The 22,968-nt window shown below is 54.3% G+C and overlaps 2 protein-coding genes across 5 annotated transcripts; one reads left to right on the forward strand and one right to left on the reverse strand.

Moving 5' to 3' along the window:
* Positions 1-270: 270 nt before the first annotated feature.
* tpk2 (thiamin pyrophosphokinase 2) lies at positions 271-12,573 on the reverse strand. 3 transcript variants are annotated; one of them, XM_069929096.1, is made up of 8 exons: positions 12,329-12,573; positions 11,761-12,008; positions 9,001-9,064; positions 8,502-8,632; positions 6,281-6,399; positions 5,027-5,159; positions 1,448-1,544; positions 271-742 (listed from the first exon to the last, which is right to left on the reverse strand). In XM_069929096.1, the coding sequence occupies exons 1-8, from the start codon at positions 12,396-12,398 to the stop codon at positions 696-698; spliced, it is 909 nt and encodes a 302-aa protein (XP_069785197.1). In that variant the 5' UTR covers positions 12,399-12,573; the 3' UTR covers positions 271-695. The 3 variants fall into 3 exon arrangements, with proteins under 3 accessions (XP_069785197.1, XP_069785198.1, XP_069785199.1); XM_069929097.1 differs by lacking the exons at positions 271-742; positions 1,448-1,544 and adding an exon at positions 3,959-4,192; XM_069929098.1 differs by lacking the exons at positions 271-742; positions 1,448-1,544 and adding an exon at positions 4,332-4,396.
* Positions 12,574-14,954: 2,381 nt separating this feature from the next.
* LOC138759132 (protein SET-like) lies at positions 14,955-22,526 on the forward strand. 2 transcript variants are annotated; one of them, XM_069929095.1, is made up of 8 exons: positions 14,955-15,057; positions 15,144-15,487; positions 18,581-18,658; positions 19,357-19,468; positions 20,332-20,492; positions 21,175-21,260; positions 21,738-21,829; positions 22,327-22,526. In XM_069929095.1, the coding sequence occupies exons 2-8, from the start codon at positions 15,191-15,193 to the stop codon at positions 22,425-22,427; spliced, it is 927 nt and encodes a 308-aa protein (XP_069785196.1). In that variant the 5' UTR covers positions 14,955-15,057; positions 15,144-15,190; the 3' UTR covers positions 22,428-22,526. The 2 variants fall into 2 exon arrangements, with proteins under 2 accessions (XP_069785196.1, XP_069785195.1); XM_069929094.1 differs by having other exon boundaries at positions 15,005-15,487.
* The last annotated feature ends 442 nt before the right edge of the window (positions 22,527-22,968 follow it).

Here is a 22,968-nt window from a genome sequence, read left to right on the forward strand (position 1 = left end):
GGTACAGGAGTGGGGAGTGTCAGGGGAGGGACACCTCCATGACCCCTTCCCCACCCCCCCACCGAGATGACAAGATGGTGCTAGTTGGAGCAGGAGGACAACAGTCTCCATACCCAACCCCCACTGAGCATGAGATGAACTTCAACACCACCCTTTCCTCACCCACCCCTACCTCACCCACATCCATCCTCAGCCTCTCTTCATCTTGCCCATTAGATCCATCACAGTGCTCACCCATTCTGTCCACAACCTTGCATTCCCACCCACCCTGGTCCCACCTGCCCCACATCCCTCTGAACCTGTCCCATCTGTGGATCCCTTCCTCGACCCCCTGCTCCACACAACCAATAACCTGTGTTCACAACATTTACCCTCAGGTTCCTGTTACAATCTCAATCCCCACTCCTCACCTCAACCCCTGCCCCCCATCGTCCTGCAATTGGGGACGGCAATCACTGCTCTCCCCCAACTCTGCCCACTCCCGAACTTGCCAACCTTCCATCCCACACCTCTGTGACCCTCCTTGACCCCCCTCCTCCCCAACTTTATATTTTGCTGGATCCGCAGCCTTGACCCGAAAAGTTGTCCGCTCATTCCTCTCCATCCGATGAGTCGAGGTGCACCTCTACCCGCCCACTCGTGCGGGGAGAAGGGCGGGAGAGGGGGAATACATTCAACCTCGGAGGCAGAGAGTATCAAAGCTGATGGTGGAGGCCTTCGAGGAACTGCTGGTAAAACTGTTCTGCACCAGAAGAAAGACAAAATGCCAGTCAAACAGCGCTGGTGAATCTCCGTAGACCACACATCATCCACACGAGACAAAGGGTAACCAACATTTTGGGCATCAAGGCACGAGCAAAAAGCAGGCTAGTGCCTGAAATAGGTGGGAGGAGAAGAGGGAGGAGAGGGGCAGGGGAAGAGAGGAGCAGGAGCAGGCATTGGATTCAGCTAAGAGGGTGAAAGAGAAAAGCTGTAGGTGATGGGGGTAGGGGGAAAGCTCTGGAGAGGTAAGGGGCTGGAGCTGGAGGACAGGGAAGGAGAGAGATTGAGGGAGGGGTTTCACAGACACTGGAGAAGCTGGTTGGAGGGTGCCCAGATGGAAGCCAATTTGTGGGTAGTCTCAGACTGGCAGTGCGAGACCATGGACAGACATGTCATTACGGGAATGGGGCAGGGAATTGAACTGGCTAGCCGCTGGGAGATCCACGCTATCACAGTGGACAACTGAGGTGCTCAGCGACCTCCCAGTCTGTGTCCAGTCTCCAATGTAGAGACCACAGCAGGAGCACCGGATGCAGTAGACGACCCCTGCAGATTCACAAAGGAAGTGAGGCTTCATTCGGAAGAATCGTTTGGGGCCCCAAATGGCGGGGAGAGGGAGGAGGTGTGGGTGCAAATAGACCACAACACGCTCCCCCGCCACATCACCACAGCCCTCCCTACTCACCGTTGTCAGCGTCCAGCACCCCGTGGCGGATCAGGAAGTCCAAGGCCACCATCGCCGAGTTGGGCTTGAAATCAGGACCCACGAGACCCTCTCTCACCTGCAAGGAGAAGGCAGTTGAGATTCCGAGTCACACACACCCATGCGTCTCCCTTTGTTCCTCTCCAGTGGCTTCCCGCTCACCGCACTGATGCAATTGCTATCCGGGTTACAGGTTTCCATGGCATGTTCTGGCATGGTCCAGGCCCTTCAGCCCATGATGTTGAACCAACCCCTTCTCCATTTCATCTATGGGTCTTCTAAATGTCCCCTACTGTACCAGCCTCCTTCTCCACCAGCAATGCGTCCCAGGCACTCACAACTCTGTGTGTAAAGGATTGTCTCCTAAAGCTTCCTCCTCTTACCTTGTGCAGACATCCTCTGTGGTTTGCTGATCCCACCCTGGGAAACAGGCGCTGGCCGCCCACCCGATCTACGCCTCTCAGAATCTTGTCGACCTCGATCAAGTCTCCTCTCATCCTTTTGTGCTCCATAGAGAAAAGTCCCAGCTCTGCTCACCCTGCCCTCATAAAACTTGTTTCCCAATCCAGGCAACATCCTGGTCCATCTCTCCATAGGTTCCACATCCTGTAATGAGGCAACCAGACTGAACACAATAAGGGTGGTCTCACCAGAGTTATATCAAGCTGTAACCTGCAAGAATCCAGAGCTTCAGCTGTCCCCAAGCCCCTGTCTCCCACTCTTTACGAATTCCACTGCACTACTCATTACCAGGAATGAGAATGAAGACTGAACCATTCCACCACCAAATTCTCTGGAGAGTGCCTGACTGAGGGTATTTGACTGACATCTCTCAAAATAATACCATTTTAGTGTAACAAGGAACATCAGATCCTGAACAATCCACGATCTAACTCTTCCCTCCCTCACACTCATTACCCTCTATTTTACCCACATTCACATGCCTAAGAGTCTCAAATGTTCCCTGTTGTTCCAGGCACCCATTACTCTCTGTGTACAAATACTATCCCCTGACGTCTCCTCTAAACTTCCCTCCCCTTGCCTTGTACAGATGGCTTCTGGTGTTTGTTACTCCTGCCATGGGAAAAAGGTGCTGGCCGTCCATACGACCTATGCCTCTATCGTAGGGTTCTGAAGGCGCTGGAGGCTTCCTAATCATGTCAGAAAGACTTGGGGATGGAACGGACGGGGTTCTGAGCGGCTGCACGAGTACTGGAGGCGAATCCACAGACACTCATCATCTCGGAAGGGACCCTCTTTTGCTTCTCTTTCTCTGACTGTAAGTGCTGGTCAATTTCTGCCAATGGTGACTGTCGCAGCCAACAAAAGGACATTTTGTGTAATGTAACATTTTCTTGGTCACCTCTCGCCCTCCATCACTCCGGAGAAAAGCTCCCCCCCCAGCTCTGTTACCCTTGCCTTGATGTCGGGGAGACCACTTTGTCGAGCACCTCGGCTCTGTTGCAGTCATGGGGAACTCTGAGTGGCCGACCAATTCACCCGCCCCATTCCCATACTGACGTGTCTGTCTACAAAACCGCCTGCAAATCAAAGGAACAACGCCTCGTACTCTGTCTGGGCACCCTGCGTCTGGACAGTATTAAACACAGATTTCTCTGGTTTCCTCTCCTCTGGATCTCTTCCCATCCCTCTGTTTCCTTTCCTCCAGCTCTTTCTCCTTTCAGAGAGCCACCCCCTCCCTCCATCACCTCACCTTTGTCCTCTCCCTCCCTATGTCTGCCTGTGGACCCATATGCCTGCCCCAACCTCCCTCCTCTCCCCCAGCTTTTCATTCAGGCACCTGCCTGCCGAAGGGCTCAGGCCCTGAGATATCTGTGACCCTTAACCCCTTACGGATGCTGTGTGACATGCTGAGATTCTCCAGCGCCTTTCAATGCACTCATTCAATCTTAGTGTCATCACTGGACATTTTAAAATACACAGCACAGTAACAGGGCCTTTCAGCCCATGAGTCCATGCTGCCCAATTTACACCCCATCAACATACACCCACCCCCCACTGGTATGTTTTGAACAGGAAGGTAATGCAGAGACGGGAGAATGTACAACTTCCTTAAAGACAGTGCAGGAATTGAACCCCAGTCCTGATGGCTGGTGCTGTTACAGTGTTGCACTGACGGATGCACCAACTGTACCACCCTTCCTGAACACTTTTTGGGTATATTTTATGGATCATGAAAATGACCTTAAGATTTTCCCATCATGTATCTTTTATCAGATATACAGGTATTCCCTGACTTGCCACCTATAAAAAATTAATACATACAGTGAAGTTTGGGGCCTATCTATTGGAAATAGCGCCATAGCTGGCTGGTGGCTAACCCCTTCATGAGAGAGCTGGCTTTGGTGTCCACGATGTTGTATTTGATAAACAGTAACACTGATAAAGTGAGTTTCCGACATACGTCCATTTTGAGACATGATCAGTTGGTCAGAACACAGTCGTAAGTGTACAGTCGTACACACTTTCTGTGATTTCATGTCATATTTTAATCTACTTCAAGCAGACAAAACCATAAAGTGTGACATGTCACTGAAAATTCATTTTCTGCGCTTACACACGGTCTTCGCCCCGGCTGATCTCGGCGTAGTCAGTGATGAACATGGTGAAAGGTTTCACCAGGTCACTGCGACTGTGGAAAAGTGGTATCAGGGCAACTGGAATCCATCAACTATTGTTGGACCCTGACATGAGAGGCATCAGATGCTGAGTACAAATGAAAAGCAGTGGTGAGACTTTTTAATCGGTTGAACTGACACAATGTGCATCGTTGTGCGATTAAACGTCCTGAATCCAATAAATGTTAATGTTTGTCCATTTTCCTATGTGATGCAGCAAATCTGGAATTATCTTTGTGTTCAGCTTAACGTTTGTCCATCATAATCCCCAATTTGTTTTCAGGAAGCAAACCTTTCAAAAAAAAATTGTTGTCCAATGTATCTTTCCCATAGGTCAATGTGCAAACTGCGCACAACACTCAACATTTGGCCCCTCCGACGTCTTGTATGACTTTGCTGGCACACCCCGAATCTTGCCCCAACGTGGAGTTCCAAAATGACAGGGCTGCTGCTGGTGCAGTCCCACGGGAAGCGAGGAGTGGAAATAGAGCGCTCCCGTGGGCTCCAACTGCCTCAACTGCCATCAGATCTGCACGGGCTTTGTACAGCCTGTTAAAATCCCACAACCGTGGGATCCGCACCCAAGATGGTGGCACCCATGATTGGCAGCAGCAAGGAGGGGTTGCAGACTCCGGGGATCTGGAACCCATGGCTTGGACTGGACTCGGGGGCTGCAGGGGCGCTGAAGGCGAATCCATGGACATTTGGGGGGGGGGGGGGGGGGGGGCGGGGGTGGTGGTGACTCTTGCTTCTCTTTCTCTGACGTAAGAGCCGCTTCAGGCAATTTCTGCCCATGGTGAATCTGTCCTCATTACAGCCAGCAAAAGCAATTCTGTGTAAATGGCTGTTAAATTGAATCTTGTCATCGAGACCCGGGGATGGGGGGGGGTGCGTAAAGAATAGAGATGCCCAAGTCACTCACCTTCTCCAGGGGCCAGAGGTAGAACTCCTGCACCTCGCCATCTCCCACCTGAGGAGCGAGGCCTGCGGGGACCTCCAGGTCGTACACAAACTGGCACTGGGGGAAGACTCCCCGCTGGTCCTCGTACGTGTAGCTGCAAGTCAGAAGGAAGAGACCCATGTCAGGAGGAGGAGAGAGCTGGAAGCCACCTGGCAATGGCCCCTAGCAACCCTCAGGCGTTCCATGCAGATGGACGACAAGAGGGAATATGCGTCGGATAAGTGTGGAGTGATGTGTTTTGCCTGGTTGAACATGAAGGCGGAGTACGTAGTTACTGGTCGATTGCTTCAGTGTGGACGAACAGAGGGACCTTGGGGTCCAAATTGGGATAGTTGAGAAGGTCTATGGGACACTGGGCTTCATGAGTCGGGGGATTGAGTTCAGAAGTTGAGAGGTCACGTTGCAACTCTACAAATCTCTGGTGAGACCCCACTTGGAATATTTTGTTCGGTTCTGGTCACCTCATTACAGGAAGGAAGCTGTAGAGAGGGGGCAGAGGAGATTCACCAGGACATTGCCTGGATTGGAGAACATGTCTTATGGGACAAGGTTAGCAGAGCTGGGACTTTTCTCTTTGGAGTGTAAAAGGATGAGAGGAAACAATCGAGGTTGACAAGATTCTGAGAGGCATTGATAGGGTGGACACCCAACACCTGTTTCCCAGACACCAAAGGACTTCTGTACAAAGTGAAGGGAGGGAGGTTTAAGGGAGGTATTTTCTGGGTGGTGGAGGCTGGTACAATAGGAACATTTAAAAGTCTCCTCGACAGATACATGGATACAAGAAAAAACTCGGGTTATGGGTGTAAGGGCAGGGTTAGACCGTGAAGGTTTACAGGGGTTGGCACACATTGTGGGTTAAAGGGCCTGGATTGTGTTGTAACATTTGTTCTAATTTTGGAAGAGGGAGGGGTAAAACAGCCCGGTCGCCATAACGATGCTCCACCTGATATGATGAACCACGAGGAGGTTCCTACATTCAGGGAGTAACGTCCCAGCCTCTCTGGTCCTGGGGAATCTTCCCTGTGCCCCTTCCCCTCCAGTTCGGAGATGTACCAGCTGCAGCCGGGCGATAGGAACTGGCCGCCGCACTCTGCAATGTCCCCTTCCCCTCTCCGCCACCCACCCTGCAACCCACTCCCGACCCCCCTTTCCCCACTCCGCGACCCCACCCCCAACAGGGGAGATGGATGGATAGAGGGAGGGAGCCCAGACCTGACACTGCCGGCCGGCTTGGCGCTGAGGGCCACGGACTGGGGGATGCAGGACTCTTCGGCACACTCTCTCACCAACGTCTCCAACACTCCTGATCTGGCCGAGAGTCCTCCTGCAGACTGGAGACCAGGGCAGGGATTGAGGGTGAGGCTAACAGGCATAGAGGGGACCCCCCCCCTCCCAGGGCTCACAGGGGAAATGGCACCCCCAGGGTCCAGGAGGGATAACAGCGTCCCCAGAGACTCGGAAAGGCAATGGCACCAAAAGTGGCGTGAATGGGGTGCAGCAGTAGCATTTCAAATGTATCAGAGGAGTATTGGCACCCCTACAAAGATGATGTGCTGACCCCTGTAAACGTTCTCCACAACAATCTCACCCATCCCTTCCGCCCTCTTTTTTTTCTTGCATCCATGTGCCCATCTAAGAATCTTTTAAACCACCTCTGGCAATGCATTCTAGGCGCCCACCACTCTCTGTAGAACGAGCGTAACCACTGATATCTCCCCCTAAAGACATAGGAGCAGAAATAGGGCATTCAGCCCATTGAGTCATACGCTGATCCCATTCGGCCCCACTGCCCGGACTTCACCCATCACCCTCCCTCCCCCCCCCCCCCCCCCCGCTGAAGAAATTCCTGCAATCACTGTTCAAAGGGGACGCCCTTCAATCCTGAAGTTGTGCCCTCTTGTCCTGAAATCTCCTACCGTGGGGAAACAACCATCTTCGATGTCCACGCCTTTCAAGGCTCAAAATATTTCAATGAGATCCCCCCCCACACTCCTCATTCTCCATAATTCTAACGAGTTCATGCCAAGAGCCATCAAATGTTCCTCAGGGGATAACCCTTTCCTGGAATCATCCCAGTGAACCTTCCTCCCCTCTGGTGTTTGCTGCCGTCGGCCCCGGGAATAAGGTGCTGGCTGCCCACCCTGTCTTATCCCGGGATAATCTCACTTTCAAGCCTCTTGTCCAGTTGGCTTGTTAGGGAGAAGGAGGAAGAAAGGAAAGTGAGAGAGAGAGCCCATCGCAGGCTCCAACCTCCCATTCATTGAAGACGTTGACGTGAGGTGCCGCCTCGAGAAGGCAGCCAATATCATAAAGGGGAACCCCCACCCCAGCCCCGATCACATCAAAAGGGACAGAAGAAAACCACCACCTCTGGGTTCACGAATAGTTTCTTAAGTAAACCTTGGGTGGCACAGATGACGTAGCGGTTAGTGCAACGCTGTTACAGCGCCAGAGATTGGGACCGGGGTTCGAGTCCCTTGGAGTTTCTACTAACGACGCCAGATTCATCTTTTACAGCGCTGGTGATCAGGATCGGGGTTCGAGCCCCTTGCTGCCTGTCAGTTGTTGGTATGTTCTCCCTGTGTCTACGTGGGTTTTCCCTAAGGCTCCTGTTTCCACCCATTGTTTGAAACATACTGGGGGTTGTAGGTTAATGGCATGTAATTGGGCAGCACAGACCCGTGGGGCGGGATGCGGATGTTACTGCGCTGTGTGTCTAAATGTAAAAATCTCTCAAGGTTGCCATGAAGGTTGATGGGATAATTAAGAAGGCCAATGGGACACTGGGATTCATTAGTGGGGGTTTGAGTTCAGGAGATGTCGTGTTGCAACTCTACAAATCTCTGGCACCTCATTACAGGAAGGATGTGGAAGCTACAGAGAGGGTGCAGAGGAGATTCACGAGGATGTTGCCTGAATTGGAAAACGTCTTATGAGGCAAGGTTAGCAGACCTGGGACTTTTCTCTTTGGAGGTATATGGATGAGAGGAGACTCCATGAGGTCAACAAGATTCTGAGAGGTGTCCACGGGTGGACGGTCAGCGCCTGTTTCCCAGGGTAGGACCAGCAAACACCAGAAGGGCGTCTGTACAAAGTGAAGGGAGGGAGGTTTAGGGGAGAGGGAAAGGCCAGGGGTATTTTCTTTCTTACACAGAGTTGTGCGGGGCTGGAATCCCTTACCCCAGATGGTGGTGGAGGTTGGAACATTGGGGGTGAGGTATTTGTGGGTTAGATGGTGGAGTAGGTTTGTAGGGGGTCGGCGCCGAAAGGCCTGCGTTCCATGTTTTTCTATTTCTCGTGTATCGTCCCTTAATTTAGTATCCCAATGGCTCTTTATTTGACCTGCTGCAGGGGAACATCCTGGGCTGATCCCGGCAGTGAATGAAGCGGTGACAGGCCTGTCAGTGGAGGAAGGGTTGGTAAGGGGAGTTACCATGTTGTCCAGCATTCCCGGGAAGGTCTGCTTAGTGCGGGAACGCCGCCCGATCCACATGGCCATCCCTCCGCCCTCCTGGCGGACGTATCCATTCACGTGGACTCCGTACGTCTTGATCCCAAACAGACCTGCCAGCAGATCCGGAGAGGAAAGAGTCAGGGGGTGGGTTCCTTGCCCCTCCCGGCGCGCCCAAATGCGTGTCCCGGGCGCACGCGAACACAAATGTGCCTGCTGCTGAGTGTGCAGCTTTCCTAGGCGCGCGCGCTCGCTCACACACACACACACACACACACACACACACACACACACACAAGCGTTTCCACACCTGCATCAACGCAGCCATGCATCCCTTTAAAGTGTGTGTACACACACAACCAGGACTGTGTTTCGATGCACATACTCGCAGACACAGAGACTCCTCAATGTACATGCAGACACACACAGACGTGCACAGACAGACCTACACCACACCCCATCCCAGCCCGGTGAAACTCACTGGCTCCCGATCTCTCCATCTCCATCAGGGGCTCGTCACAGAATCTGGCCATCACCTCGTAACTCTGTGATCAACACACGGAGGCCGAGTCAGGGTGCCCGTCACACCTCTCCCCTTCCACCCGTCCCCACTGGCTTCAGGCTCCGACGCTGGGGACGAGACCAAGGTCACCATCCACCTTCTTCAGCCTCTCCTGACAAGAAACCTCGAGAAGGTCGTTTCCCACCCCCTTCGCACTCCTGCACTGCAGTGGTGGTGGGGGGGGGGGGGGGATCCTGCATACGACGGGAGGGGAGGGGGGTAAAAGGACAATCCCGAAGGGTGTAGGCTCCCGTCAGCGAGAGGGAACAGCAGCAGACCAGCGAGGATTCCGCAGCTGAGGGACCCGCACGGGACGCTGGAGCGGCCGACAGATCGCACCGGAGTTTGTGCGGCTGCAGAGGCCGCGGGGGCGCCGGAGGCGAATCCACGGACACTCGATGTCCCTGAAGTGGACTCTCGTTCTCCTATCGTTAGGGGCCTGGGCAACGCTCATGGCCACTCCGTTTCCCTCCGGCAATCACGTACAATCCATTTTTAATGCGTTATTCCTTTGGAAACTACTGATCAGATTAAACACAGGTACCATATATTGTGAGGGGTAGCTCAGGACATTTAGTTAGGGGAGAGGGAAAGGCCAGGGGTGAGTTTTCTTTCTTACACAGAGGTGTGCGGGCCTGGAATCCCTTACCCTGGATGGTGGTAGAGGTTGGAACATTGGTGGTGAGGGACAAAGGAGGTTGAATTTAAAGGTTTCATTTGTTTACAGTGCGTTCTGACCATTTAAACCCTTGCCGCTCACTACGAACCCTGTGCGTTTTCAGAGGGTCCTTGCAGACAGCGCCGGCTTCGAAGCTGGTCCGCTGGCGCTGTAACAGCGTGACCCTGATGAGGATGGGGAAGTGGCTGTTAGACTTTCAGAGAGTCGGATGCAAACTAGTCTTCGTCAAAGGGGTCAGCAGCGCAGAGGGCGAGGAACTTCAAATTCCTGGGTGTCGACCTATCCTGGGGCCTCCATGTCAATGCCGTCGTGAAGAAGGCTGGCCAGCGACTATAATTCCTGAGGAGATTCGGTACGTCACCGAAGACTCTCTCATAAACTTCCGCGGGTGGACCGTGGAGCACATTCTGGCCGGTTGCATCACTCTCTGGTACAGAGGTGCCAACTCTTAAAATCGTTCACTCGGCCTGCAAAATCACGGACACAGTCCGTCAAGGAGGTCGACTTAAAAAAGCAGCCTCTCTCCTCTAAGACTCCACCCAGGCCAGGCCCTCTTCACTCTGCTACCATCGAGGAAAAGGCCCAGGAGCCTAAAGACGAGCACAAGGGGGGTTCTTCTCCGCCATCAGATTCCTGAATGATCAATGAACCCCAGGGATATTATAGGAGGAATGTTTGAGACCAGTTGGCTTATACTTGTTGGAATTTAGGAGAATGGGGGTGGGGTCTCATTTCGAACAATGAGAGTCTAGTAGAAAGGTTGTTTCCTCATGGTGGGAGAGTCCAGGACAACTTCAGGATCAAAGAGCATCCACAGAGGAATTTCTTCAGCCAAAGGGCAATGAATCTGCGGAATTTGTGGCCATGGGTGAGTGTGGAGGCTGGGTCATTGGATGGATTTAAGGCAGAGGTTCTTGATTAGTCAGGGCATCAAAGGTTATGGGGAGAAAGGAAGGGCAGTGGGGCCCAGTGGGAGAACAGATCAGCTCAATAGAATGGCAGAGCAGATTCGATGGGCTGAATGCCCTATTTCTGCTAGTCTGTCTAATGGTCTTTAAGGGAGACACCAGAGGAAAGGGGAGGAATGATTAGGGGAGACATCAGGGGTAAGTTTTTTTTTCCACACAGAGAGTTGTGGGGGCCTGGAATGCCTTGTCAGGAATAATGGTGGAGGCTGGAACATTGGGGGAATTTAAGAGACTCTAAGACAGGCCCATGGATAAAATCGAGGGTTGTGTGTGTGAGGGAGGGAAGGGTTAGATTGTGGAGCAGGTTTGTATAATGCATCTGTATGTATGTTCTTTCTGGGTGTGTGTCTGCATGTTTTACACCGAGGACCAGAGAACGCGGTTTTGTCAGGATGATAATAAACTTGAAGGGCCTGTTCAGTTCTAGAACATAGAACACTACAGCACAGCTCAGGCCCTTGACCCTCAATGTATCGCTAATACTAAACCCTCCATTTTTCTACTATCCATGTGTCTGCCTAAGAGTCTCTTAAATACCCCCAATGTTTCACCCTCCACCACCATCCCTGACGAGGCATTCTAGGCCCCCACAACTCTCTGCATAAAAGACTTACCCCTGACGTCTCCCCTAAACTTCCCTCCCTTCACTTTGGACAGACATCCTCTGGTGTTTCCTGATCCCACCCTGGGAAACAGGTGCTGGCCGTCCACCCGATCTACAACTCTCAGAATGTTCTCATATTCAGATTTATTCAGATCAGATTTACTGTCACGGCATCACATACAATCCTGAGATTCCTTTTCCTGTGAGCACGGCAGAATTTATTCTGATAGTGTAAAAAATAAACTGTCCACGGTGTAAATGTGTAAACAGATAACGGATCCCAATGATCACTGCGACATGCAACTCTGGCTTTCCAGTTCTATTTGAAGTAGCAGTGAGAACTCTGTGGCATGTGCATTTTGTGTGACAATAAACTCATTGGCAATGGGCCTCATTCTTGAAATAACTCAATATTGGACGGGCCTCACCTCATTCCTCCAGCCGCGGAGACAATCGAACATCTCCCGCTCTCTCCAGTGTTCCAGAACATGCTTCAGAGCCTGGGATCGTGCGTGGTAGGTGTCCAGGCCTTCTCGCAGCTCTACCCATCCTGGCTTCTCCGGGGATACCCGGAACACATCACGATAGTGAGACAGGAGGGCTCTGACCCGGGGCTGGATCACACCGACCTCCTGCCCAGCCACATAGAAGGGTGCACAGGTGGCTTTCGTGGAACCTGGGGTGGGGAGGGGAGTCAGAGGCAGTAGGTCAGTGGGAAACTCCTTCCTCACCGCCCCTCCCGCAGCGCGGAGCTCTCTCCTCACCGCCCCTCCTGCAGCGCGAATCTCTCTCCTCACCGACCCTCCCGCAGCGCGGAGCTCCCTCTCACCGCTTTCTCATTCTCCCCACAGTGGAGCGCTCCCTCACTCTCCCCCAGTGGGGCGCTCCCTCACTCTCCCCCAGTGGGGCGCTCCCTCACTCTCCCCCAGTGGGGCGCTCCCTCGCCCGGACGACCTCCCACTGCGGGGTGGATTCAGTGTGAGGAGGGGACCCGACCCTGCGAGTGGAACGAATTCATCCGGTCCAAGAGCTGCAGCACCCGCTGGGCCCAAGTGGATGCCGCCATCGCTGCGCCGGGCCTCCGACCGCCGCTCCTCCAGCGTCCCGGCGTGCACCTGGCCTCCGACCGCCGCTCTTCCACCGTCCCGGCGTGCACCTGACCGACTGCCGCTCCTCCACTGGCTGGATTTGAGAGGAGCTCCCTCCTCTGCCCCTCCCGCGGCGAAACGTCGGTAACATACGTTTACCTCCACGGACGCTGCGAGGCCGGCTGATTCCTCCAGCAGTTACTCCCCTCACTGGCTGCTGTGTACCTTTGTACCAGCTCCGTGTCCCCCATCAAATCTTATCTCAATGTGTGCAAGACAGTCGTGGACTTCGGGAGGACCAGCACCGGCCGCCCTCCACTACCCAACAGCTCGGTAGTGGGGAGAGGGAGTCCAGTTAACCTGTCATGGAAGGCAACAGCGTTACACTTCTTTATTTGTTTACATGTTTACGCTGTGTCCAGTTTAATTTTTGCATTACCAGTTAGTGGTAATTCTGTCACGCCAACAGGAAAACGAATCTCAGGGTTGGATTTACTCTGACAGTAAATCTGAATCTGTCAAAAACAACGGATTTTGTGACTTTTTTAGACATACAGCATGGTAACAGGCCATTTCAACCCTACGATGCCCAACCTGCACCCCCTGGTATGTTTCAAACGTGCCCCCGGGGAAATCCCACGCAGACCCGGGGAGAACGTACAAACTCCTTACAGACAGCGCGGGATTCGAACTCCGTTCCCGATCGCTAGTGCTGTAGCGAACTTGCACTGACCACTATGTCAACCATGTCACCCCATGTTTAGGGCAATGAATACTGATTCTAATCTGACAATGAAAGGAACCCTGATCTTAATTCTCATGACACCACTTGCATTCCAGTTAATTACAACAAGATATTTGATCATTTTGAGGGAAAATAGAGGAATGGAGGATTCTTCCAGTTGATGTCATATTGAGCAATTGTCTTTTGTACTACCCTGGACAAGAAGGTGGGTGCTGCTGGAAATATGGTAATGACACCACCGCCATTGGAGCAGACATGTGGGGAGCGGAGTCACAGCGCTCCCGCGGGGTCCAATCACCCGTTCCGCCTGATGGCAGCTCCATACAAGCTTTGAGCGGCTCATTAAATGATCTGACGGGGTTTATTTTGTCTGCACCCAAGATGCTGGCACCTGTGATCGGCAACAGCATGGAGGGGTTGCAAAGTCCAGGGGAGCGGAGGACTGGTGCAGGGCACCAGTAGACGGGGAGACCACCCCCCCCCCACCCCGTCTGAGAAGGTGAAGCAGAGGAGATTATCCATATGACAGTGACCACGGCGGCGGACCAGTGAGGGGACTCTGCGGCTGAAAGTCCCACACAAGTGGTGGGGCTGCTGGCGACTCGAGGCAAGGAACCCATGGAGGCTGTGGGCTGCTGGAGGACGCGCCAGGACTGCAGAATGCTGGAGACTGGCTAAAGGGTACCAGGTATTGGAACTGGGATGCGAGGGGGTGCCAAAGGCCTTGAAGGGTTCTTGACTGCGTTGGAAGTTCAGATCTGGATCTCGGGTTGCCGATGGTTCACACGAGACTGCGGGAGTACTGGAGGCGAATCTATGGGCACTCGGTGACTGGGGGGGGGGGGGGGGGGGAAACACTCGCATCTCTTTGACAGTAAGAAGCGCTTCAGGCAATTCTTGCCGATGGCGAATGTCTGCCTTACGGCCGGCAAAAACAAATCCGTGTAATATTAAATTGTTTTTATTATATTAGTGGATGGATGGCATATCGGATAGTGTAACGCCTTTACAGCGCCAGCGATGGGGACTGGGGTTCGAGTCCCACGCTGTCTGTAAAAATTTGGTATGTTCTTCCCGGGATCTCCGGTTTCCTCCCACCCTTCAAAACGTACCGAGGACTGTAGGTGTAATTGGACGGCACGGATCATGGGCCGAATGGCCTGTTACCATGCTGTACGTCTACATTTACATTTTAAAAAGTTTAAAAATTACAATGAAGGAATCTTGAAACCCAACCTTGGTTAAAGTCTCAATATAAAAAATTGATCTGAGGCCGAAAACGCGAGACACTTTTATCATTAAAATATTGGCTCAGCCCGAAAGTAACAAGAAAGTTGCGAAAGAGAGGCAATTTTGGCGGGGGAGGGGTGTCGACCAATGAGCTAGGCGCTTACAAATAAAATCGCAGGCGATGCGAAGAGAGGAGCACGACTATTGGACGTTGAACATCCGTCGGCAGCGCAGACGCTGAGATGGTTCCTTACCCTCACCCCCGATTGGCGGATGCCCGGACAAATCACCGCTCTGCCAAAAGGAGAACGACTCGCGCGCCTCCCATTGGCCGCAGGCGGCTGAGTCCCGGCCAGTTGAACGTCGGAAGGCACCCCCAACGTTGTCTCCTGAATGCGATGCCCGCTGATTGGAGGCCACCGTGCGCCAAGATGAGAGACTGCCTACGATTGGAGGAGAGCGGATTGAAGAGTACCCTGGCGGTCTCCTGAAGGCGGCGCCCGCTGATTGGAGGGTATCGTGCGCCGTAATGAGAGGCCGCCTACGATTGGAGGAGAGCGGAGGGCAGGGGGCCGCGGGCGGGAGCCGATTGGCGGAGAGCGGACGGCCAACCTGCAGCGTGTTTACTGCGAAGCGTAAGGGTGAGAGAGGGGGAAGATGAGGTAAAGTTTATCTTTTTATAAACGTTTGTTTTTCCCCCCCACCCCGAGTGGGATTTTTAAAAATTATATATATTTACAAACAAAAGGCGTCAAGTTTAACGCAAGGGCTCCACATCGCCACCGAGGGCACACGATGAGCGGCGGAGCTTCCGAGGCCAAGCTGCGGCGGCTGGACGAGGCCGAGGCCACCCGCCAGAAGGCCGAGGCGGGCGGTGCGCATGCGTCGTCGGCGGCGGCGGCGGCGGTTGCCGGGGAGACGCAGCGCGCGCTCGAAGCGGTGGATGCGTGCCAACGCGAGCTGGAGGCGCTGAACGAGCGCGCGAGCGAGGAGATCCTGCGCGTCGAGCGCAAGTACGGCGAGCTGCGGCGGCCTCACTTCGAGCGGCGCAACCGGCTGATCGAGGACATCCCCGGCTTCTGGGTCACCGCTGTATCCTTTCCTCCTCCCGGCCTCGGGGAAAGGGGCGCGGCTGCAATTCGAGCCGGAGGCTCGCGACAGTGGTGCTGCATACACGGTTCCGTGCAGTGCCGGCTGCATGCATTGCTGTGCTACGTGCACAGACTTCATGCTAAACCTGGCTGGGTGCACGGCCTGCAGACAATGCCAGGCTATGTGCGTGGGATTGCATGCAATGCTGGACCAACACACAATGCAGAGCTGTGTGCACGGGCTGCATACAATGCCAGGCTATGTACACGGCCTGCACGCAATGCGGAGCTGGGTGCACGGGCTGCACGCAATGCCGGGCTGGGTGCACGGGCTGCACGCAATGCCGGGCTGGGTGCACGGGCTGCACGCAATGCCGGGCTGGGTGCACGGGCTGCACGCAATGCCGGGCTGGGTGCACGGGCTGCACGCAATGCCGGGCTGGGTGTTGATCTGCCTGCATGCATTTGTGATTAACAATAGATGCTTTCAAACTGCCTTCTAAAATGGGGTTAACTGGGCAAGGCAGCTTGAAAGGGTCTGACCCTCAGCGTTGTCGAGAGTCAACTGGGCCCCTGCCCTACCTCAGATGTAGTCAGGAAACCCAGTTGGACTTGCCCAGGATATGTGGACCGGCAGCTTGAACAGCAAAATGGCCGACCCAGTTACTTCTGTGACATCAGTGCTTACGTGCTGGCGTCACAGGGAAACCTCTGGCTGAAGTGTCTGTGGTTATTTTGGGAGGGGTGGGGTGAGAAGGGTCGCTGCCAGAGCCCTGGGTGAAGAAGTGGGTGGGTGGGTGGGGGGGGGTGAGGTCATTGCTGCGAGGGGGAGAAGTGGGCTACAATCGGGGGATAGTGAGGTTGGCAGGAGAGGTCGATGTTGCAGGGGGCTGCATGATCAGCAGCAGAGGGGTTGAACTGCCGCAGAAACAGAGGGGGAGCGCGATTTGCAGTGGGAGGGAGACTGACAGGTGGTGGGGGGATGGGGAGACTAGTTTGTGTGATGCATCACTTAACACATTATCGCGGGGACGGGATCCTCCTTAAATTGCCAGGTTTCGATTTACTGGGGCCATACCCCCCCTCAGCTTAAAAGGTACTGGAGATACTTTTGCCCCACAAATCGCACCTGAGTCCCAGGAGGGCTACTCGGTTGCTGCAGTTTAAAAGCACTCAACGTGTACTACAGCAACAGGGAAACCCATGCAGACATGGGGAGAATCTACAAACCCCTGACCGATAGCGATTATGGAGTAGGTGTAAGGCCTCCCGACTTCTGAAAACTCTCGAGATTCTAGTCAAGCAGTTTTCAGAAAATTGTTTCTTCATACAAATGATTTCCACCCCTTGCGCGGAGATCACAGTAACTTGTGTTTTCTTCAACAATGATTTCACAAACTCTGGTAGGGGTCTGATAAAGTGTCCATTACAATAGTGTTTGTCAAGTTGTCACCATGCTCACCCAGTAAAGACGAGAACGCGTTTCTCCAGGATCACGGAGCAGATTTACATAATTATCAGTTAGAATAGACATTAAGCACATTGAAATATTAAAATATTTAGACATATACAGTAAAAGTCCACGGTACCCTATCCCCAAATGTTCGTGTCGACATCCTCGAGGGTCAGTAAGGAGAAGATAGGGTTTACAGTTCGCACGTGTTTCTGCCTTTGCATTTATTTAAGGTGGGGAAGGGGATGTAAGCATTTGAGGTAGGATTGTCTGGGACGAACAGATTGTCACGAGGCTTTGCTGAATACCTTTGGCACCTCATTGGAGTTCAATCGCATGAGAACTTATTGTTGTGAGCATTTCACGGAAGTTGTTGCCTGTCAGGGTGAATATTGCTATTTAAATTGCCTTTCAAAAGTAACAGGAGAAAGTGAGGCTGTGTCTGACGGCGGAGGGGAAGAAGCTGCCCTTGTGCCGCTGAGTGCTCACCCTGTACCTCCTTTTCGATGGTAGCAGAGCGACGAGGACAAGGTCAAAGATCCTCTGCCGGATGGAAAGAGCCGCTTCTCGAATTCCTCAAGGCCCCTTTCACCAGCGATCCATGTCAACGTCAACCACGGTGAAGGCTTGCCAGCAGCTCTCCTCTGAGGGGATTCGGCATGTCACAGAAAACTTTGCGGGGAGCGCTCTGGTTGGAACGGAGGCGCCAACTCTCAGGATGAGGGTTGTTCACTCGGCCTGTGACATCACAGACTTTTCTCCATCAGGAACATCGACGTGAGGCGGTGTCTTAAAAAAACAGCCTCTCTCCTCCAAGACCCCCACTCCTAGGCCAGGCCCTCTTCACTCTGCTACCATTGGGGAAAAGGTCCAGGAGCCTGAAGATTAGCACAAGGGCGGCATCTTCCCCTCCGCCATCAGATTCCTGAATGATCCACGAACCCCAGACACAGCCTGACTTTCTCTTTTTTTTTGTACTATTTTTATTTAGGAAGCTGGTTTTTATCTCAACGTTTGCACTGTGACAGCAACAAATTTCATCACATGTTTGTGACGATTCTGATTCCACAGATGAAAGGGAGTCAGTGATCCTCTCGGCTATTTTGACACTCATCTGCTGTCCCGCGTGATGGTACCAGCCGGACAGGATGCTCCTATAAAACATTGTTGAGTTGGTGGCTGATAACCTTGGCCACCCCCCCCCCCACACCTTGGGGCGCAGAGGTGCTGCTGCGCCTTCCTGACTGACGAGGTGTTCTGGGTCCAGGATGGTCGTCCGTTAAACGCATGCCTCGAATTTGAGCTCAAACTGCCTGGGGATTGGTGGCTGTGGCTTGTCTCCCTGGAGAGTGGGAAGGCTGGAGGGGACAGAACCGTTCATTGGGGGTGGTGGGGAGAAGAGGTGTGGGAGCACCTTTACAGAATGGGGAAGGTGCTTGGCACGGAGTTACGCGTTCCTGATTGGAGGCTGAGGCCTGCAGTCCTCTCACCGCTGCGGCAGGCCACCAATTGCTCCTGGTGTCGGTCTCCGAGACCTTCCCTTCTGCATGCCTCTCTGTAAACTGTTGGGCTCAGACCGGAGTGGGTGGGCTACTGCTGTTGAAGGTTCTTCCTTGACTCTCCCTCCCCCCCCCCCGTCAGTTCCTCAACCATCCGCAGCTCTCCGCCCTCATCGACGAGAATGATGAAGAAGTGTTCAACTACATGATGAGGCTGGAGGTAACGATTGGATGTTGGTCGACGGCAGTGAAGCTCCTCCATACTGACCTGTACACACTCTTCCGGGGGTGGGGGGGGGTCAGACACAGAGTGAAACTCCCTCCCCACCATCCTGTCACATACTCCCCGGAGGGATGAGACACAGTGAAGCTCCCTGTGCACTGTCCCATCACACTCCACTCCCCCGGGGGATTAGACACAGAGTGAAGCTCCCTTTGTACCATTCCATCATACATTACCCCGGTGGGGGTTCAGACAATGAAACTCCCTCCGCACTATCCCATCACACACACCAGGAATGGATCCGTGACCAACTTCCTGACCTGGGGGTGATATTTAAGGAGTACGCGTGGGGAAGGAAACTGCCTTTGTCATTTCCCTTGTGAGGTTTCCCGACTCAGGGTCGCTTCCCTCTGAGTTGTTTTGTATAGTGAGGAATTCTCTTGAATCTAGTGGGGGGATAGTGTTGGGCAGGGCTGTGTTTCAGGAGATCAGAAGAGCCCATGCTGTGGTCACCCTGCCAGTTAGCAGTGAGCTCCCTTCGATGGAGGCCAGGATCGAACCCAGCTCTCTGGCACCACAAGACCACAGCGATAGCCGACTGTGGTGCCAACATTCCCCGCCACTCTCGTTGTCTCCCAAGGCAGGGCTAGAGTGCCAGTGGGCCCGGAATTTGACATCTTTTGTTCGTTGCCAAGGTTGAAGAGTTTGAGGACATCAAATCCGGCTTCCGGATCAAGTTCAACTTCAGCGAGAACCCTTACTTCGAGAACATGCTCCTCATCAAGGAGTTTCATCTGGGGACCGGAGGTGAGGGGGTTGGGGAGGGACAATGGGGTGTCTTTGCGTGGATCAGAGGTTATTTAGCAAGCAGTCCAGTGAGACATCCCTTGCACAGTGCAGTGCAGAATGACAGAGGGGTCAGTTGGGATGGAGCAAAAAGGCGGCCTCATTTTACTGTGTAAAATGTCCTCAATCCATGAGGTACATGATCTCACGCTAGTGAAGATTCTTCCCGATTGGTTGGAGGGAACCATCGCAGTTTTTTCAGTCATGGGAGTGTGTAGAGGGAGTGTCTGACCCCTGGGAGCGTGTGACAGGGCAGAGATTCGATCTGTGTCCTCCCCGTGAGGGGAATGTGTGATGGGCCATTGCGGAGGGGACTTCACTGGGCCTGCTCCGGTAATGTATGATCCCTGAGAGAATGTGAAGGGGGAGGGGTGCAGGGGAATGTCTGACCCCGGGAATATGTCAGGGGACAGTGTGAACAGAGATTCAAGCCACGTTCATCTCCAGGGGTTGGGGGGGGGGGTGGAATGTGTGGTGGGATGGTGCAGAGGGAGCTTCACTCTGACTGAACCCCAGGGTAATGTGTCAGGACGGTGCAGAGTCTGACCCCCAGGAGGTGCGTGATGGGACGGTATGGAGGGAGCTTCACTCTATGTCCAACCCCTGGGGAATGTGTGACAGGACAGTGCGGAGGCAGTTTCGCTCTGTGTCTGACCCTCAGGAGAGTGTGAGACGGAATGGTGAACAGGGAGCTTCACTCAGTGACCAACCCCTGGGGAATGTGTGATAGGTCAGTGCGGAGGGAGTGTCTGACCCGGGGGGGGGGGGGGGGGGGTATGTAATGAGACAGTGCCTGGCCCTGACCCCTCCTCCCTTCTCTCCAGGGAAGCCCGTCTCACAGTCGACCCCCATCAAGTGGAAGAAGGGCATGGACCTGACATCCCTGAACCGGGGCCTGGACGGGAAGGGAAGGAAGAGAGCCCATCGCAGCTTCTTCGCCTGGTTCACCGAGCACCGCAACCCCACCGCCGACGAGATTGCCGAGGTATGGCCCATCTTGGGGTGGGAAAGTGGGGGGCCACTATGTGGGGCTGGGGGTTGAATCAGTTGGAAAGGGGAGGAGGGGTTTGAATCCTTGCCAGGGCGAAGTTGAATCCTCGCGGGGAAGGAGGTCAAATCCTCACAGGGGAGGGGATTGAATCCTGAGAGGGGTTGGAATCCTCAGCTGCAAGGGGAGAGTGGGATCAAATTCTCATTGGGGAGGGGGGATGTCGAATGTTCGTCGGGGAGGGGGGATGTCGAATGTTCGTCGGGGAGGGCCGGGTGGGTTCCTATCCTAGGAGGGAAGGGGGGGGGGTGGGGGTTTCAATCCTTGTAAAGGAGCGGATGGGGAGGTTGAATCCTTGTGGGGAAGTGGGGGGGGGGGGGGTCAAATTCTCTACAGGAAGGGGAGGTTGAGTCCTGGGAGGGAGGGGAGAGGGGTTTGAATCCTTGGGGAGGGCAGGGGGGGAATTGAATCCTGAGGTTAGGGTCCAATCATTGCTGGGGGAGGTTTGGTTAAATCCTGGGAGTTGTGAGGGTTGACTCCTCCATGGGAGGGGATAAAGGGTTGAATCCTCGCTGGGGTTGGGGGGGGTGTTAAATCCTGGAAGGGGACAGGGGTGTCTGATCCTCGAGGGGAGGGAGCACAGCTCTCATCTCCTCCCACACTTTCTCCCCTACCCCAGGTACTGAAGGACGACATGTGGCCCAACCCCCTGCAGTATTTCCTGATCGCGGAGAGCGAGAGCGGCGAGAACGGCCTGGATGACAGGTACACTTACCGCCGCCCTGTTTCCCCCAACTCTAGGAGGAAGCCCCCCCACCCCACCTTCCTCATATCACCCCCAACCTGCCCGCTTAGGGTCAGGAAGGAAATCATCTCCTGACACCCCCCTGCCGCGGGGTTACTGGCACCATAACGAGGTTGACGGCTAGTGTGCCGGGCTTCCTGCGAGTTTCTCCCTCCATCTCCTCCCTCCACCACCCCTTTTTGTCCCTCCATCTCTCCCTCCCCCTCCCTTCATCCCTCCTCCCTCAGCTGCCCCTTCTGGCTTTGTCCCCAACCCTCCGTCCCTCACTCTGCTACCACTCTCCATGGTTAAACCGCCGTGAAACCAATGGATTTACTTCAAGCTCACGCTGGTTTGAAACACCCGTTCTCCCCTCCATGCTTCATGGAGACTTTTATGGTCTGCCCCAGCATCCAGTAAACTGACCCAAGCCTCTCCCACCCCCCCCCCCCCTTCAGTGACGAGGAGAACGGGGAGGACTCGGTGGTGATTGTGGACGAAGACGAAGATGACATCCAGGAGATTGTGGACAATGAGGAGGACGAAGAAGGTGGGAGTAGATGTACCCCTCACACCTCCTTGGGGTTTCCGGGGGGCAGTCTTGGCCCATGTGGGAAGGCAGGGGGTGGGCCGCGAGAGTAGATTTACCCTTCACCCCTCCTCTAGTGCTCCAGAAAGGAGGCTGTTCCAATGTTGGAATGCAGAGGAGTGGGACAGGGGAATAGATTCAACATCCCCACCACCACCGCCTGCTCTCAGGGAGGGCAGAGAGGCTGTTCGTGGGAAGGCAGAGGAGAGAGACGTGGGAGTTGGTTCACCCCTCCACGGGGTCTCCGGGTAGGAAGCCGGGCCCAGGAGGAGTGGGAGTAGTCCTTCTTTGGTGGGGGGTGGGGGGGTGCTGTGGGTGGGATGCCAGTCCCACCAGGGTCTTTCTGTTCCCTGTGCTTCTGCGCTTTCTGGCTGGAGGCATCATCCAGTCGAGCCGGTGGGTGGGGCTTACAAACCAGCACCCTTTAACCATGTCCCATCTAACACCCCCCCCCCCAGGGTCCGATGATGAAGAGGACGTGGAGGAGATAGGTGAAGAGGTGCAGGAGGAAGGTGTCGAGCTGGAGGGCCAGGAAGCCACGGAAGGCGATGACGGATAAACTTGATAAGCAAGGGACCCCCCCCCCCTCCCTGCCCCATCTCTCACCCCCATCCCCCCATTCTTTCTGTAAATCGATAAATTAAAACAAAAAAACGGATGCATTCGGTGCTGTGTGTGAGAGAGGGAGCAAAAGTGTGTGTGCAGGAGTGAGTGTGGGACCGGAGGATTTTGGTGCTTGTCACTGCCGACAGGCGGAGGAGCCCCCCTTCCCGACAGGGATGGGGGTGGGTGGAGGGGGTGATGGGCAAAGGTTGGGGTTGATGGAAGGGTAGCCGAGGCTGGTGGGGGGGTGAGGTTGAGGGCAGACAATCCTCCTCCCCTCTCCTAGGCTTTTGTCCCAGGGGTACTGAATCCCATCTCTGGATCGCTAGAATCTCCCCCATTACATCCGTGCCAGGACCCTCCCGGAGTGTCCGGGGGGGAAAGTCAGGTGGGTGGAGGCCAGAGGGAGAGAAAGTCTTGCCCTTGCTCCTCCAAAAAGTTATCTCTGCCCTGCGCCCTCTCTGCCTCGTTAGAACAAAGCAAGGCTGCAGCAGGCC

Source organism: Narcine bancroftii, chromosome 3, assembly GCF_036971445.1.
Source record: "Narcine bancroftii isolate sNarBan1 chromosome 3, sNarBan1.hap1, whole genome shotgun sequence".
Classification (NCBI taxonomy): domain Eukaryota; kingdom Metazoa; phylum Chordata; class Chondrichthyes; order Torpediniformes; family Narcinidae; genus Narcine; species Narcine bancroftii.

Bases quoted from the DNA above. Each gene is read 5' to 3' on its own strand.
- tpk2 (XM_069929096.1), bottom strand. From the start codon at position 12,398: ATGGCGGCATCCACTTGGGCCCAGCGGGTGCTGCAGCTCTTGGACCGG. The intron at 9,065-11,760 runs GTGAGGCCCGTC...TGTTGATCACAG, and splicing joins TCCGCGGCTGGAGGAATGAG to AGTTACGAGGTGATGGCCAG. The intron at 5,160-6,280 runs GTCTGGGCTCCC...TCTGACTTGCAG, and splicing joins AAGCCGGCCGGCAGTGTCAG to CTACACGTACGAGGACCAGC.
- LOC138759132 (XM_069929095.1), top strand. From the start codon at position 15,191: ATGAGCGGCGGAGCTTCCGAGGCCAAGCTGCGGCGGCTGGACGAGGCC. The intron at 18,659-19,356 runs GTAACGATTGGA...TTCGTTGCCAAG, and splicing joins ACTACATGATGAGGCTGGAG to GTTGAAGAGTTTGAGGACAT. The intron at 20,493-21,174 runs GTATGGCCCATC...CCCCTACCCCAG, and splicing joins CCGCCGACGAGATTGCCGAG to GTACTGAAGGACGACATGTG.